At 34.6% G+C, this 14,462-nt stretch overlaps 1 protein-coding gene across 1 annotated transcript; it reads left to right on the top strand.

Moving 5' to 3' along the window:
• The first annotated feature begins 997 nt into the window (after positions 1 to 997).
• Positions 998 to 11,464, top strand: LOC115227419. The gene is made up of 5 exons (XM_029798252.2): positions 998 to 1,211; positions 4,991 to 5,133; positions 7,006 to 7,056; positions 9,419 to 9,490; positions 10,997 to 11,464. Exons 1-5 carry the CDS (start codon positions 1,186 to 1,188, stop codon positions 11,194 to 11,196), a joined length of 492 nt encoding a protein of 163 aa, XP_029654112.1. The 5' UTR covers positions 998 to 1,185; the 3' UTR covers positions 11,197 to 11,464.
• The last annotated feature ends 2,998 nt before the right edge of the window (positions 11,465 to 14,462 follow it).

Genomic DNA, 14,462 nt, shown 5'->3' with positions numbered 1-14,462 from the left:
CCGAACAAGGCCGGGTATGTATTTCTAATCTATCAAATGAAGAAGGCGAACGATGATACAAATTGGATTTTTATGTAAAAAGATGTGTAATTGGGCCTGGAAGGGGATTACAATTTAAAAGAGGGGGTAACTTGCGGTGAGAAATTGTTTGAGAGACTTTTGGGGCGCTACTGTGGTCGTTTTGGTGTGAAAATAGGGGTTTTATTGATTTTGGGGGACAATTGAGGGTTTAGATTGGACACCTTTTGCCCGATTTCAATCAAATTTTCAACATGGTAAAGTAGAAGATTTGTAATTTAAGCACGGAAATCTAATTTTTTTATAAATGAGAGATAGATAGATAGAGAAAGATAAAAAGCAAGAGAAAGTGAGGGAGAGTCCGAGATAAAGGAAGAGTAAGAGAGTGGGGATGCGAGAGAGAAAGGAGAGAGGAACAAAGAGGGTGAATATGGCGATAAGAAACAAAGGAAGCAACAGAAAGTAACAATCACACCCTCACCCACGCGTAGAGCGGGTCACCTTAAGCTAGTACTTATATGTACAATACTCTTCCGTAAGTATTTCTCTTGCTATGGCCATTTGGCTTTATCAAGCCAGTTGTAGAGATAGGTTCTTGTTGGTTTGTTGTCTTTCATTATTGTGACATTTCTGTCCTTATATTTTGTATATTTGACTTGATGTTATAATAACTTTATATTGTGTTTTTATTGAATAGTTTGTGACATTTGTGATTGGCAAGTAAATATTTACTCATTAAATATCATTGTTAAGCAATAACGTTGACCACTAATGTGCGTTTTGTTCAATATAATGATCATAATTTTTGTCTTAATGTAGAGCGTAAAGTAAAAACAAATGATAATGAAAAGTGGACTCAACTAAGAGATGATGTAAGAAATCAACGCTGTGTGAATAGTTTAATCACTGGGGAAACAAACTATGTGAAAATGTAGTTGAACTGTTGTGTAATTTGGGGTACCTTTGTATATGTTTGTGTAATCTTTAACTCATCATTTTATATTTCATCATTTGTAGTTCTGCGTAGAGCTGAAACTGGGAAACGAAGAAAGGTGCTCTGGTGTGGTAGTTGCCAGCTACCTAGCCCACCACGGGGCCAACTTTTACTGTAAAAACAAAATTGGCAGAACACCATTGGACCTAATAGAAGAGGAAGATTTAAAAAAGATGTTAAAGACGTTATTCTCACCGCAGTAAGTATTCACTGGCAATGACAAGATAAACCATTACATTTTCTGTTTTGTATATAACCATGTTTATATGTTTCTATTGTTTTAATTCTACTGATACATTATACTGTCTTAGTAGCTTAATGAAAGGTTAGACAACAACAGTAAGAAGAACAATAAACAATATGCAGATGTTAAGCTAATTAAAAGAAAGGACACTATTTTGATTACATTCAAATGATTGGTTGCGTTGACTGTTATACCTCTCCTAAAATCCCCACCCACCTCTCTCAATTCCCTATTTTAAAGATTTGGGACGAATGAGAAAATGTAGAAGTAAATAGTGAAGTGATGGAATTTATCTGTCTACCAACAGATTGTTCCTCTGTTTTCTCTGTCCCACCCAGTCATGTCCATGTGAGCTATCCTGAGAAAATCGCCTACAAACACATACAATGAGTGTACATACATGGATACATACATACATACATACGTATTTATACATGCATACATAGATACATACATGTATATATATATATATATACATATATATACATATATAGGCGCAGGAGTGGCTGTGTGGTAAGAAGCTTGTTTACCAACCACATGGTTCCGGGTTCAGTCCCACTGTGTGGCACCTTGGGCAAGTGTCTTCTACTATAGCCTTGGGCCGACCAAAGCCTTGTGAGTGGATTTGGTAGACGGAAACTGAAAGAAGCCCGTCGTATATATGTATATATATGTATGTGTGTGTATGTTTGTGTGTCTGTGTTTGTCCCCCTAGCATTGCTTGACAACCAATGCTGGTGTGTTTATGTCCCCGTCACTTAGCGGTTCGGCAAAAGAGACCGATAGAATAAGTACTGGGCTTACAAAGAATAAGTCCCGGGGTCGTGTTACTCGATTAAAGGCGGTGCACCAGCATGGCCGCAGTCAAAATGACTGAAACAAGTAAAAAGAGAAAAGAGAGAAAGATATATATATATATATATATATATATATATATATATATATAATATATATATATATATTATATATATATATACTGTGGGGAGGAAATAAATATTCGTCTGTCAAAATTCTTTATTTAATTTCTAATGAACATAAATGGGATATACCAATACTATATTTGCATATACATGCATAAACTAAGAATATGCAAAAGAAACTAATAAATTATAGTAACTAATGAATTTATATACAATCATAAATATTTAGGGGTGAAAAAAGTATTCGTACAGAATAAATGTATGATTTTCTATGCCACAAAATACTGTTAAAATATTTTTTTACTAGAAATTTCTTGTTTATTCCAATAATCTTATCAGTTTTCATTTTTGAGTGTCAAAACACTAGCTTCTTCATTCAGCACTGAGACAACATAAAGTGATATCGCAATAATGGCGAAAAGTAAAGAACTCGCAAATTCAGTGAAAAACTTAATTATTGAACTGTAGAAAGTAGGTAAAAATTACAGGAAAATATCAGAGACACTTTGTATTCCGCTTACTACCATATCTTCATTTATTCAAAGATATAAGGAATCGGGAACTGTTGAAAACAGAATAAGATCCGGAGCACCACGCAAGATTTCCCCAAGATCTTTAAGAAAAATGAAGCGAAGAATCGGAAAAAAACGCAATAATCACCAGAAAGGAGTTTTCATAGGAATGAACTGAAGTCACGCTCTCCTAGAAAAACTCCTCTGTTGACTAAAAGGCATAGAGATGCCCGTTTAAAATTTGTTATGAACATAAAGATAAATCTGATACATTCTGGGAAAATGTTCTATGGACAGACGAGACGAAAATTGAATTGTTTGGACGAAATTCGCTTACCCATGTTTGGAGTAAAAACACAATTCCTACCGTAAAGATTGGAGGTGTGGGGGTGTTTCTCTGCAAATGGTACTGGCAATTGACATGTGATAGATGGTAGAATGAATGCAGAGATGTACCAAAATATTTTGAACAATAATTTATGCGACTCTGTTGAAAAGCTCCAGCTTTGTGAAGGGTGGGTTTTACAACAGGGTAACGGCCCTAAGCACACGGTGAAGTCTACCAAATATGGATTGTCAATCACAATATAAAATTATTGTAATGGCCAAGCCTGTCACCTGACTTGAACCCCATTGAAAATTTGTGGCGTTATTTGAAAACTGAAATTCAAGAGCCCCAACATGCATTACAGATTTGAAGAAAATTTGTCAAGAAGAATAGGAAAAAATTCCTAAAGAAACATGCGAGTCATTGGTGAAGAACTACAAGAAGAGATTGGTTGAAGTGGAACTGAATAATGGTTATGCTACGAAGTATCATATCAGAATTATCAGTTATTTATATTCTGCACGAATACTTTTTTCACCCCTAAATATTTATAATTTTATATAAATTCCTTAGTTACTATAATTTATTAGTTTCTTTTGCATATTCTTAGTTTATGCATCTGTATGCAAATATTTAATAGTGGTATATCCCATTTATGTTCATTAGAAATTAAATAAATAAAGAATTTTGACATGCACGAATATTTATTTCCCCCCGTGTATATATATATATATATAGAAATTCGGGGTGAGTACTTGATAATTATAAGCACCTGTGTATACCGTTTGGTGGTGTAGGTGGTGGAGTAAATTGATCAAAATAAAATAAAAACATGATGCGAAGGATTCAGCGGTACATATGTTTCGGGCCTTTATTAGACAGATTTATAACAATGCATAATGTATGTCTGTGGCCTTCTTCAGCCGCGCACAACAGCTTCCACAAGGACATGTGTTACATCAAAAATTCTTGGTTGGGGATGCAAATCCTCTCATTCACGCACGACATAATGCGGCAGCAGCATAGAGTTGAAGCGTCCATCTCTTTCTTCTCTCAATGTAGAATGATTCTACATTGAGAGAAGAAAGAGATGGACGCTTCAACTCTATGCTGCTGCCGCATTATGTCGTGCGTGAATGAGAGGATTTGCATCCCCAACCAAGAATTTTTGATGTAACACATGTCCTTGTGGAAGCTGTTGTGCGCGGCTGAAGAAGGCCACAGACATACATTATGCATTGTTATAAATCTGTCTAATAAAGGCCCGAAACATATGTACCGCTGAATCCTTCGCATCATGTTTTTATTTTATATATATATATATAGATATATATACATATACGCACACACACACACACATACATATATATACATATATATATATATATAGGGAGAGTTTACGAAAAAAACAAAAGACGATGACAGGTGGTATTGAAGGAATAGAAAAAGTCTTTTACGTTTCGAGCCTTCGCTCTTCTACAGAAAGGGACACGGAAAAAAAAACAAGGATAGAAACAAGGAGAGAAAAAAATGTGTGTAGCGGCTAACAATCTATCATGGCGACTGACTCGGACACACACACACACATATATATATATATATATATATATATATATATATATATATATATATATATATATCTATATATATAAGTGAATTATATTTCTGGAATATATGTTGTTCACTTTGCGTAAATCAGTTTTTGTGATGTATCAATGTCATGACATATACTTATTAATATTTGTGTCCATTTATATATATATATGTGTGTGTATGTGTGTGTGTGTGTGTGCCTGTGTCTGTGTCTGTGTGTCTGTGTTTCTGTGTCTGCATTTATATACTCACAAATTCGCCCATATGTAATTGTTTAATTGTGGTGTCGCATAATATTCTCTACTGTAAATATGCACACAATGTAATATTTGTTATAAATGAATGTTATTAATGGGATGTGTTCATGTTTTTGTTCCTCAGATGTGTGTTTTGTGAAGACGAAGTGGCCACAGAGACGTTCTTTCCATGTAAACATCTTTCGCTGTGTAAGAAATGCTGTCCCCAAAAGATACCTAAACAATGCCTCAAGTGTGGACAGAATATAACGAGCAAAAATAGTTTGGGTAAGATCTGTCTGTTTGTCTCTTGGGCTTTATGGTGTGGAATATTGCATTTCATGTTGTTGTGTAGATCCAGTTCTGACTTAATCAAGCACACTTTTGATAAAAGATGTTCCAGGTGTCTTTTCTCTGTCATATTATGTCTCTCTCACTACTCCCACTAAACATTGTTCTTGTCCAATTAGAAGACTTGTCACACTTCAAGATGGTTGCTTTCTGCAACATAAAAATAATAAAGAATACTGAATTATAAATGGTGACTAAATACCAATAAATCACCAAGGTTCTATCAGTAAATACCGACATCTTGTGTGTGATTAGAGTGATTAATGATTTATCAATATCTTCGGAAGCCGATAATTAAAAACAACTGCATTTATATGAATATCAGAGTGAGCCTTTATAAAATAGGAGACTCAATAAGAAAATCTCAACTGAGGGTTTAGGGACCAACATTAGAGAGGGGACATCAAAAGGGTGGGAAACTTTGATTGATGTATAGATTAGTATTCCTGAGTATCAGTTCTTCTGAACCGTTTCAAATATTTTCACAGCAATAATGCGTGGATGACAAGTTTTATGTCGTTAATGAGGTTTTGTGTGAATATAGTGTTTTAATTTAGGACACAAGATATCACTTCCTGTTAGACCTGATGTCACTTTCTGTTCGACCTGCTTTATTCAGGAGGATGAATGACATTGAAATATCTTCAGATATTTCCCCACATCTGATTACATTCTGGAGAACTGTGATGTGGGTAATTAAAATTAAAGATTACTAGTAGTAACCAATAACAAAGAGAGCAAGTGTATATATATATACATATATATCTATCTATATATATATATATATAGAGAGAGAGAGATAGATAGATAGATATATTGTTGTTTTTGGGAATGGTCATTTTGCCAGTTTAGCCAATAAAAACACACGCACTATATATTTGGTGTTACTTTGCTTCAGTCTTATTTATTTTTTACATTAATCTTAATCTTATTTCGGCCAAAAGCAAAAACAAATTACACGTACGTATATAAACAGAAGATACAAATATTACAGGCACTTCAACCCCCCCCCACGCACACTAACTAAACATAGACACACATAAAGATATACGCATGCGCAAATGAAGACACGTACAATAGGAATACAAAATACAAAAGGGCTGATGGTTAGTAAGGAGAGACACACAAATAAGAAAGAAGAAAGCAAAGGACCACTGATGAGGTCACAGGAGTGTGATGAAAGAACTCTTGCCGAAATAAGATTAAGATTAAAGTAAAAAATAAATAACGCTGAAGCAAAGTAACACTAAATATATAGTGCGTGTGTTTTTATTGGCTAAACTGGCAAAATGACCATTCCTAAATACAACAATATCTGTTTCAACACACGATTTCACATCAAAAATCTTGCAAAACAAATAGATAGATATAGATATATATCCGTCTGGAAGTGGTGTGTCGTGTTTGAGGCTAGGACTTCGATGCTCAACTTGGTTGACACTGGATTTAAGCAGAAGATGAGACGAATGTTGATTAGAGATGTCTTGTCATAGATCTGGCACAAACATAAGAAAACCAAAACGAAGCTAAGAGAAAATCGGTTATTAGGGGATAATTAAATGAAATAATTTCAGAATTGTTAGAATTGTTGGATGACTTAAGAGACAGAGAAGGGTTGTTAAGTGTAGTCTATTCTGTTGTGGACTTAAATATTGAACCATTACTTGGACCCACTGTAGAAAGCATACAAATGTTCTACAAAAGCATGTTGTCATCAGTGATGACACGAATGTCTCACAATAATAAAATATCGATTATTAGAAAGGATAAAGAAATTTTACTAAAACCACTTTGAAATGTATTTTTCAGTTGGTCCAAATTCGTCAAATATGGAAGTCCAGATGGTGGCAGGACCAGTTGGTGAGTATGAAATAACTGTACCTAATTATGTTATCCCATAAGAGGCATAGGGTTGGTTTCCCGGTTTCTCTAGCGTATACATTCCTCCCTGAATAGGACACTAGTTCGCTGTAAAATTACTTATTTTTGCCAGCTGAGTGAATGGAAGTGTTTTGCTCAAGAACGCACGTATTGCCTGGTGAAGGAATCGAAACCCCAATCTTACAATCATGAGTCAAATACCCTAACCATTAAGCCCTGCGCCTCCACTTGCTATGACCAATTCGTTGCCATAAAACACAAGCAATGGAAAAATTTATAGAAATCAATGTACCTAACTGATTCCTATAAATTCTCCACCCCCTGAGCTGTTTTGTTTGTCAGAAGGACTGAGAACAGGGCCCATCTCTAATCTCCATTTGAAATGTTAGCTGCAAAAGGAGTCGATGAAATATATCGCTGAAATTTCATAAAATCTTTGTTGCCTTGGATGGAAAAATGGATAAATTAGAAAACACAATAGAGTTAATATTGTCTTTTGGAACCAAGAACTAAGATATGTTGTTGTGTAGGGGTAAACAGGTGAACAGAAACTAGAAAAATGTGGACCAAAATCATAATGGTTACCAATTGACCATTGCTGATAGGAATGTCTCTCAATAATGTAACAAATTGCGTTTTTTGAAAGTTTAACTGTAAAGTAATTCTATTAAAGAGTGTCTGTGTGGTAAGTAGCTTGCTTACCGACCACATGGTTCCGGGTTCATTCCCACTGCGTGGCACCTTGGACAATTGTCTTCTACTATAGCCTCGGGCCGAGCAAGGCCTTTTGAGTGGATTTGGTAGACGGAAACAGAAATAAACTCGTCGCATATATATATATATATATATATATATATATATGTATGTGTATATGCTTGTGTGTCTGTGTTTGTTCCCCCAACATCACTTGACAACCGATGCTGGTTTGTTTACGTCCCCGTAACTTATTTGTTCGAGAAAAGAGACCAATAGAATAAGTACCAGGCTTACAAAGAATAAGTCCTGGGGTTGATATGCTCGACTAAAAGCGGTGCTCCAGCATGGCCACAGTCAGCTCACTGAAACAAATAAAAGAGTAAAGAGTAAAAGAGAGAAGACAGGAATCCCTGAATGTGTGGAACTTGCATTTTGAATCTGGGATGCGATAGAAGATACAAAGAAGAACAAAAACGATTTGAATGTTGTATGGCTTGATCAGGTTAATGCTTATCGTTCTGTACTACACGAGTTGTTGCTGAAAACAACGGACGTCTTTTATATACGAGAAAAGATTGAGAATCTAATGAAGAGTTGCTGTAATAATTTCAAAATGTGCTTCAGGACAGAATATTTCACAACAGACTCGCATTGTCTGGAGACTGGAATTGCCGTGGGTTGCACAATATCAGTCATTTTGTTTGTACTTGTTATGGAAATGTTTATTAGATCAGCAGATTGATCAGAAGAAATAACTCGAGTGAAGTCCCCTAAGACGACATTAATGGATGACATAAGAAAACAAACAACAGAGCAAAAGGATATGCAAATAGTTCTGAATAGACTGTATTAATTAATTAGTTGGTCAAGAATAGGGTGAAGGCAAATAAATGTTGCCGTCATTTGCCAAAGCTCAGCAGAAATAAGTGAAATTCAAAGTAGCAGAAGAAAGCATGTCAAAGGTTAAAGAGAAACTGTTTAGGGTGATGGTACACTACCTCATTGTCCCACAAGAGTAGAGGCATCGAGATAATAGCACAAAAAGAAGACATCTTATAAGCAATAGATAAGCCAAAACTTTTGGGGAATAAAGGGTTTTAAAGAACTTCTTTATTAAGGAGTCTTAAAATATTTCCTGAATCAGATGATGTTCTTGTGAACTGGGATGTGCGGAGTTACGATTCAAGATTACCAACATCAACCCTTAACAAAGATGTCAGGTGTATGTTTATCCTACATGAATTTGTCTGCCGTGTATTTGTGATTAGGTCTTTGGAAAACACCTTGTTTGACATTAGAATTAAGCAGAAGATGAGAAAAATGTTGGTGAGTGAAGTCATGTCACAGGTTTGGTACAGATATAAGAAGGGAAATAGAGAACTGTGAGAAAAATAGTCTTATCAAATGATAATTAAATGTGATAAATGCAACATTGTTAGATTATGTAGGATGTCTTGATAGAGAGACGAAGTTTAAGAAGTTGAATCTATTTTGTTGTGGACCAAAATATTGAGCTATTACATAGATTAAAAAGGTTGACCAAAATCATAGTGGTCACCAGTTGACCATTGATGATAAGCATGCCTCAAGAATAAAGATTAAGAAATTTAGTATAAATTATAAAATTTGGAAATATTTATTTCAGGGAGTCCAGAGCTGAAGGAGAAGGATCTTCTGAGAGTGGCTAAGAGGTTAGGAAGAGATTGGTGGCAAGTAGGTGAGTATAAAATTACACTACCTAATTGATTTCTATAAATTTTACATTCACCTGAGCTATTTCATTTGTCAGGATGAAAGAGAACAGGTTACATTCCTAATTTCCAGTGGAATGGTTAGCTGCAAAATAAATTCTATTAATGATATTACTGGTATTTCATAAAGTATCCACTGAGGTTGGTAATTATGGATACACAAGAAAATACAAGTAGCATTTAATATTGGAAGAAAGAAGAAAAATATGTTAAGGGTAAACAGCTGAGTTAATGACAACGTTTTTGGTTCGTCTTTACTCCATCAAAAGACCATGAGTTAGGGTCTTCTTGAAGCCATTAGGGATTGGGTTATTGTGTTTGAATGTGATAATTGCAATTTATATTGCCATATTGGAATAACTTTACAACATGACATATGTTTGTAAATGCTTCAGTAAAAACAGACTTAGTGTAGGGGTGACACAGCCAAATCATATCATATTCCCCACATCCAAAAAGAGAGAATGGCTTTAAGGAAATTTGACAGAAAATGAATATTCACAAGTGAAGCCAGACCATGGCTGGTCTCTCTCTCTCACTGAGACATAAGAATAACTGAATGGGTTCAGGAGAATTGATTGAATCTGGAGTAGATTCAAAAAGGATTGGATTTGACTGAGAATAATCGACTGTTGGTCTATCATTATTCATTTGATTTTCAGTGTCATTTTGGGAACTTTGCAAGGTGATTGATTTCACAGAGAGACATTACTTTCATGACCTTTGAATATCAGATCTGAAATCTGCCAGATTAAGACAGATATATGGGATTTCTCTGAAGGGTCTCTGGAGTAATGTTGCCCAATAGGATTTATAGTTCAGAGATTTGGGAGTCTCTCCAGGTTGAGCCACTTCTTCACATCTCTGGTACCTAGGACATGTGATCAGAATGTCGCAGGAATGAATTACAAGACAGGTTCTCAAAGTCAAACCAATGGAGTAGGAGACCCAGGGGTAGACCAAGCAGTAAATAGTTGGATGATATCCATAGACTTAGTTGTTGATGCTTGGGAATCCAACCAAAATATGTAATGATGGTTACATCTGATAGGCCCCAATGGAAGAAATGCCAGGGGACTCTATCCCCACAACTATCCCAGAAATATTGAGCAGAGGAAATGAATGGATCAAATGGTTTGCCTGTTGGTACCCTATGTTGATTCTTTAGGTTCTCATGCACTTTTGCCTTCACAAACACATCTGCCATCGGTTTACCTTAAAAGATTCTCAAGTGTAAACTTCAATTAATGTTTTTTTTTAAATCACCTTTAATTTAACCACTTTGTTATTTTTCTCATCATCCCTAGAAATAGAAAACAATGTCTTATATTTTTCTTGTTTCTTAGCTATTTTTTTATATTTCTCTCTTGAAATAGTTTCTTTGTTATGTTTATAACAACACACATCTTTTATATTATTGTTAATATTGTTAAGGTTGTTGCATTTATCTCTTATTGTTGTGTCTTTTGCAGCAATTTTTTTAGGAGTTGATACAACTAAACTGAAAATTGATGATGAGTCTATTGACGCTGTAAAACAAGGCTATCTGATGCTTTACGAATGGTACAGGAATTGCGACCCAGAAACACGGACACACGCAACATTACGTGCAGCTCTTGAAGAAGCTGAATGTGTCGCTGCGATGGAATGTCTGTCATTAGACGCAAAGTGAATTTCTGTGTAACTGTTGTTGTTTAGCCTCAGATTAACCTCGACCAAACAGAGACTTATGATCAAACGCATTCCAGCCAGGACCATCATGCCTATTTCCAAAGAGAACCCACAACCACATTGTCCAATATGCCCTTCTGTACAGTGATATCGTGTGAATTTAGCTACCAATTCTAGCAGGTATATCAACCACATAGTGATCCCTTCACTGGTTTGGCTCCTTTGTTAAAAATTCACATTTAAAATAAAGACAAACTTTGAAATGTTCATTTATTGTTGTTGCTGTTGTTGTATATCTAACCCCCCCCCCTAAGCAACCCCATTGTTATATAGACAGCTTTAATATCTTCTGCTATATTGATAGTTATCTACCTTCATTTTTAGCTGAGAGTAGAATGCCTGGTATATATATATATATTGATGTCTTTTCCCTTTATATATCCTATAGAGATAGTATTTCTATATAATACATGATGTATCTAAGGATATATCTCACTTTGTCCTGTTGTGGTTTAAGACAGGCCTCTCCAAAGTGGTGGTGGTTGAATAAAAATTCCAGGGGTTTTGAGTGCAATATACAATATTTTAATTTTATATTCTTACTTTATGACCTTCGTTATTTACTAATTACTGAAATTTTCGTCAGTAAAAATAAAACTTCACTATTATACATATGAAAATAAATCAAAAAAATTATAATTAAACAATAGCTGTGCTGAAAAAGTCTGAGATAAAATAAAATAATGACACAACATTTGTTGTTTTAACTGCATGTGTCTCCCTCTTTTTAAATAACTTCAGATAAAGGAAAGTACAATTCTTCCTTACAATATTTACCTTCATATTACTCCACTGTTATTTTAATTTGAAATTAGATTTCAAGTTCTTACAGCAGAGACCAAGATCAAATAAGTAAAACATATGAGACCTTTATGTACATTATAAGATGTGACAGGAAGCTCTACCGAGCAGACTTTTGTGGAATTGGAAAGGAAGATTCATAAGTATTCTCCACTTTTTATTGGATTCTTTTGTGATAGAAGTGAACAAACCTGATTGTTTTCAAATTAAATAATCAAGATATTTAAATTAGATAAAAAAACTTTATTCAGAAATTGATAATTACTATTAAAGCAAAACGAAATTTTACCGGTGAGTGTGTTAAATAATAAGGCACTAAAAGAGAATGACTCTCCCCAGACACAACAAAATTATTTTGTATCAAACTTTGTACAAAATTATTCTAAATAAATTGATAACATAAGTTTCTGATTTTTTGCTTGGATAACTGGGGGAGAAATTCTATTCACACATTATATGCCATGTAAATACACAACAAAATAATAAAGCTGTTCAAAGCTATAGGTTACTGTTTATATAGACCAGCTGGAGCAAATTAGTTTAACATTTAATGCGTAGCAATAAACTCATTTATAAAAGTGTTAGTTTTCTTAAATTGAGAAAACGTAAGACTTTTAGTGACTTTATAAAACTAAAAAGAGTAACTTCAAACTTTGATGACCCCCACAAATTCCTTTACTGACTGAGATCTTCATCTTGTTCTGGTCAATGACTGTCAAAGTAATTTTCATATTTTAAAAGAATCAAAACGAAAATATGTTGCCCAGAGAAGAGAGGTTGAATTTGTCAAATTATAAAAGCACAGAGTAATGATGGACTGGACATTTTCTTTAGGTTAATGATCAGAGGATCCCTAAACAGATGCTATATGCTAAACTTCTTTATGGAAAGAGCCCCCAGCAGAAACGAAGACTACGATTTAAGGACTGTATATATATATATATATATATATATATATATATATATATATATATATATATATATATATATATATATATAACTAAGCAATTAAGGGTTTAGCAACAAATTGCCTCACCACACCACCGAATTTAGAAATAGCAGTCAAAGAGTTATAGCTATTCTTTCTACTAAAAGGGGGATCTCAGTTGCTAAACCTTAATTTTTAGCTTAGTATACTTAATTTTCTAAATTTTCTGAGGGCTTTTACATGCCGAAATCTACTTGGTGTAATTAATAATTATTCCAAATTAATTAATTTCACCCTTTATTGTTACTGATATATATATATATATATATATTATATATATAAACTGAGCGGATACTTACCAGGCTGAAAAAATGTACTTTAATGAGGTCAATTGGTTCGACTAAAAATCCTGCAAGGCAGTAACCCAGCATGGCCGCAATTTAATGACTGAAAAAATTAAAAAAAGAAGAAGCAATATACGAAAATTGTTATCGATGTCAACAACTTCTCCGTCCCGCTTTCACAAATTCAGCGAAACAGAAATGAAAGCACACACACACACACACACACACACACACACATATTGGCTGACCCACACACTCATACAATTTCTTCAGAATGTCACGGTTTTAAGGTCAACATTTTTAAAGCATAAATAGCTACGAGTGTGCGTCTTTGCATGTATCTATATGTGTGGGTGTTTGTGCGTGTTTGAGCACAGTCCACCCATACCCAAGGTGGTCGCATCGTCTCATTTGACCCAGCCACGAAATTTTTTTTCTCCCACGAGAGTTCCGGATCCCATTAATGAACTAATTTGCATACAACCAGTCAGAGCTCACCTTCAACTTGTTCTCAGGTTAATAAACAGGAGTGTCTGTATGGGAAGTAGCTCGCTTACCAACCACATGGTTCCGGGTTCAATCCCACTACATGGCACCATGGGCAAATGTCTTCTACCATAGCCTACGGACCGACCAAAGCTTTGTCAGTGGATTTTGTACACGGAAACAGAAGGAAGCCCGTCGTATATATGAATATATATATATATATATGTATGTATGTATGTATGTATGTATGTGTGTGTGTGTATGTTACTGTGTCTGTGTTTGTCCTCCCAACATAGTTTCACAACCGATGCTGGTGTGTTTACGTCCCCATAACTTAGCGGTTCGGTATATGAGACCGATAGAATAAGTACTAGGTTTACAAATAATAGGTCCTCGGGTCGATCTACTGGACAAAAGTCGGTGCTCCAGCATGGCCACAGTCAAATGACTGAAACATGTAAAAGAGTAAAAGAGTATACAATATATATAGATACATATATATATATATATATATATATATATATATATATATATATACATACAACCATATATGTATACATATATATATATATATATAGTTATAATTCAGAATGGTCATTTTGCCAGTTTAGGCAAGAAATATATAAACATAGTCGCTGGAGTGGCAGT

Source organism: Octopus sinensis, unplaced genomic scaffold (assembly GCF_006345805.1).
Source record: "Octopus sinensis unplaced genomic scaffold, ASM634580v1 Contig03064, whole genome shotgun sequence".
Classification (NCBI taxonomy): domain Eukaryota; kingdom Metazoa; phylum Mollusca; class Cephalopoda; order Octopoda; family Octopodidae; genus Octopus; species Octopus sinensis.
This window is presented reverse-complemented; position numbering and strand designations above follow the sequence as displayed.

Excerpts from the sequence above, each read along its gene's own strand:
- LOC115227419 (XM_029798252.2), top strand. The coding sequence starts at position 1,186 with ATGTTAAAGACGTTATTCTCACCGCA. Across the intron at positions 5,134-7,005 it reads AACGAGCAAAAATAGTTTGG|TTGGTCCAAATTCGTCAAAT; the intron begins GTAAGATCTGTC and ends TGTATTTTTCAG. Across the intron at positions 9,491-10,996 it reads AAGAGATTGGTGGCAAGTAG|CAATTTTTTTAGGAGTTGAT; the intron begins GTGAGTATAAAA and ends TGTCTTTTGCAG.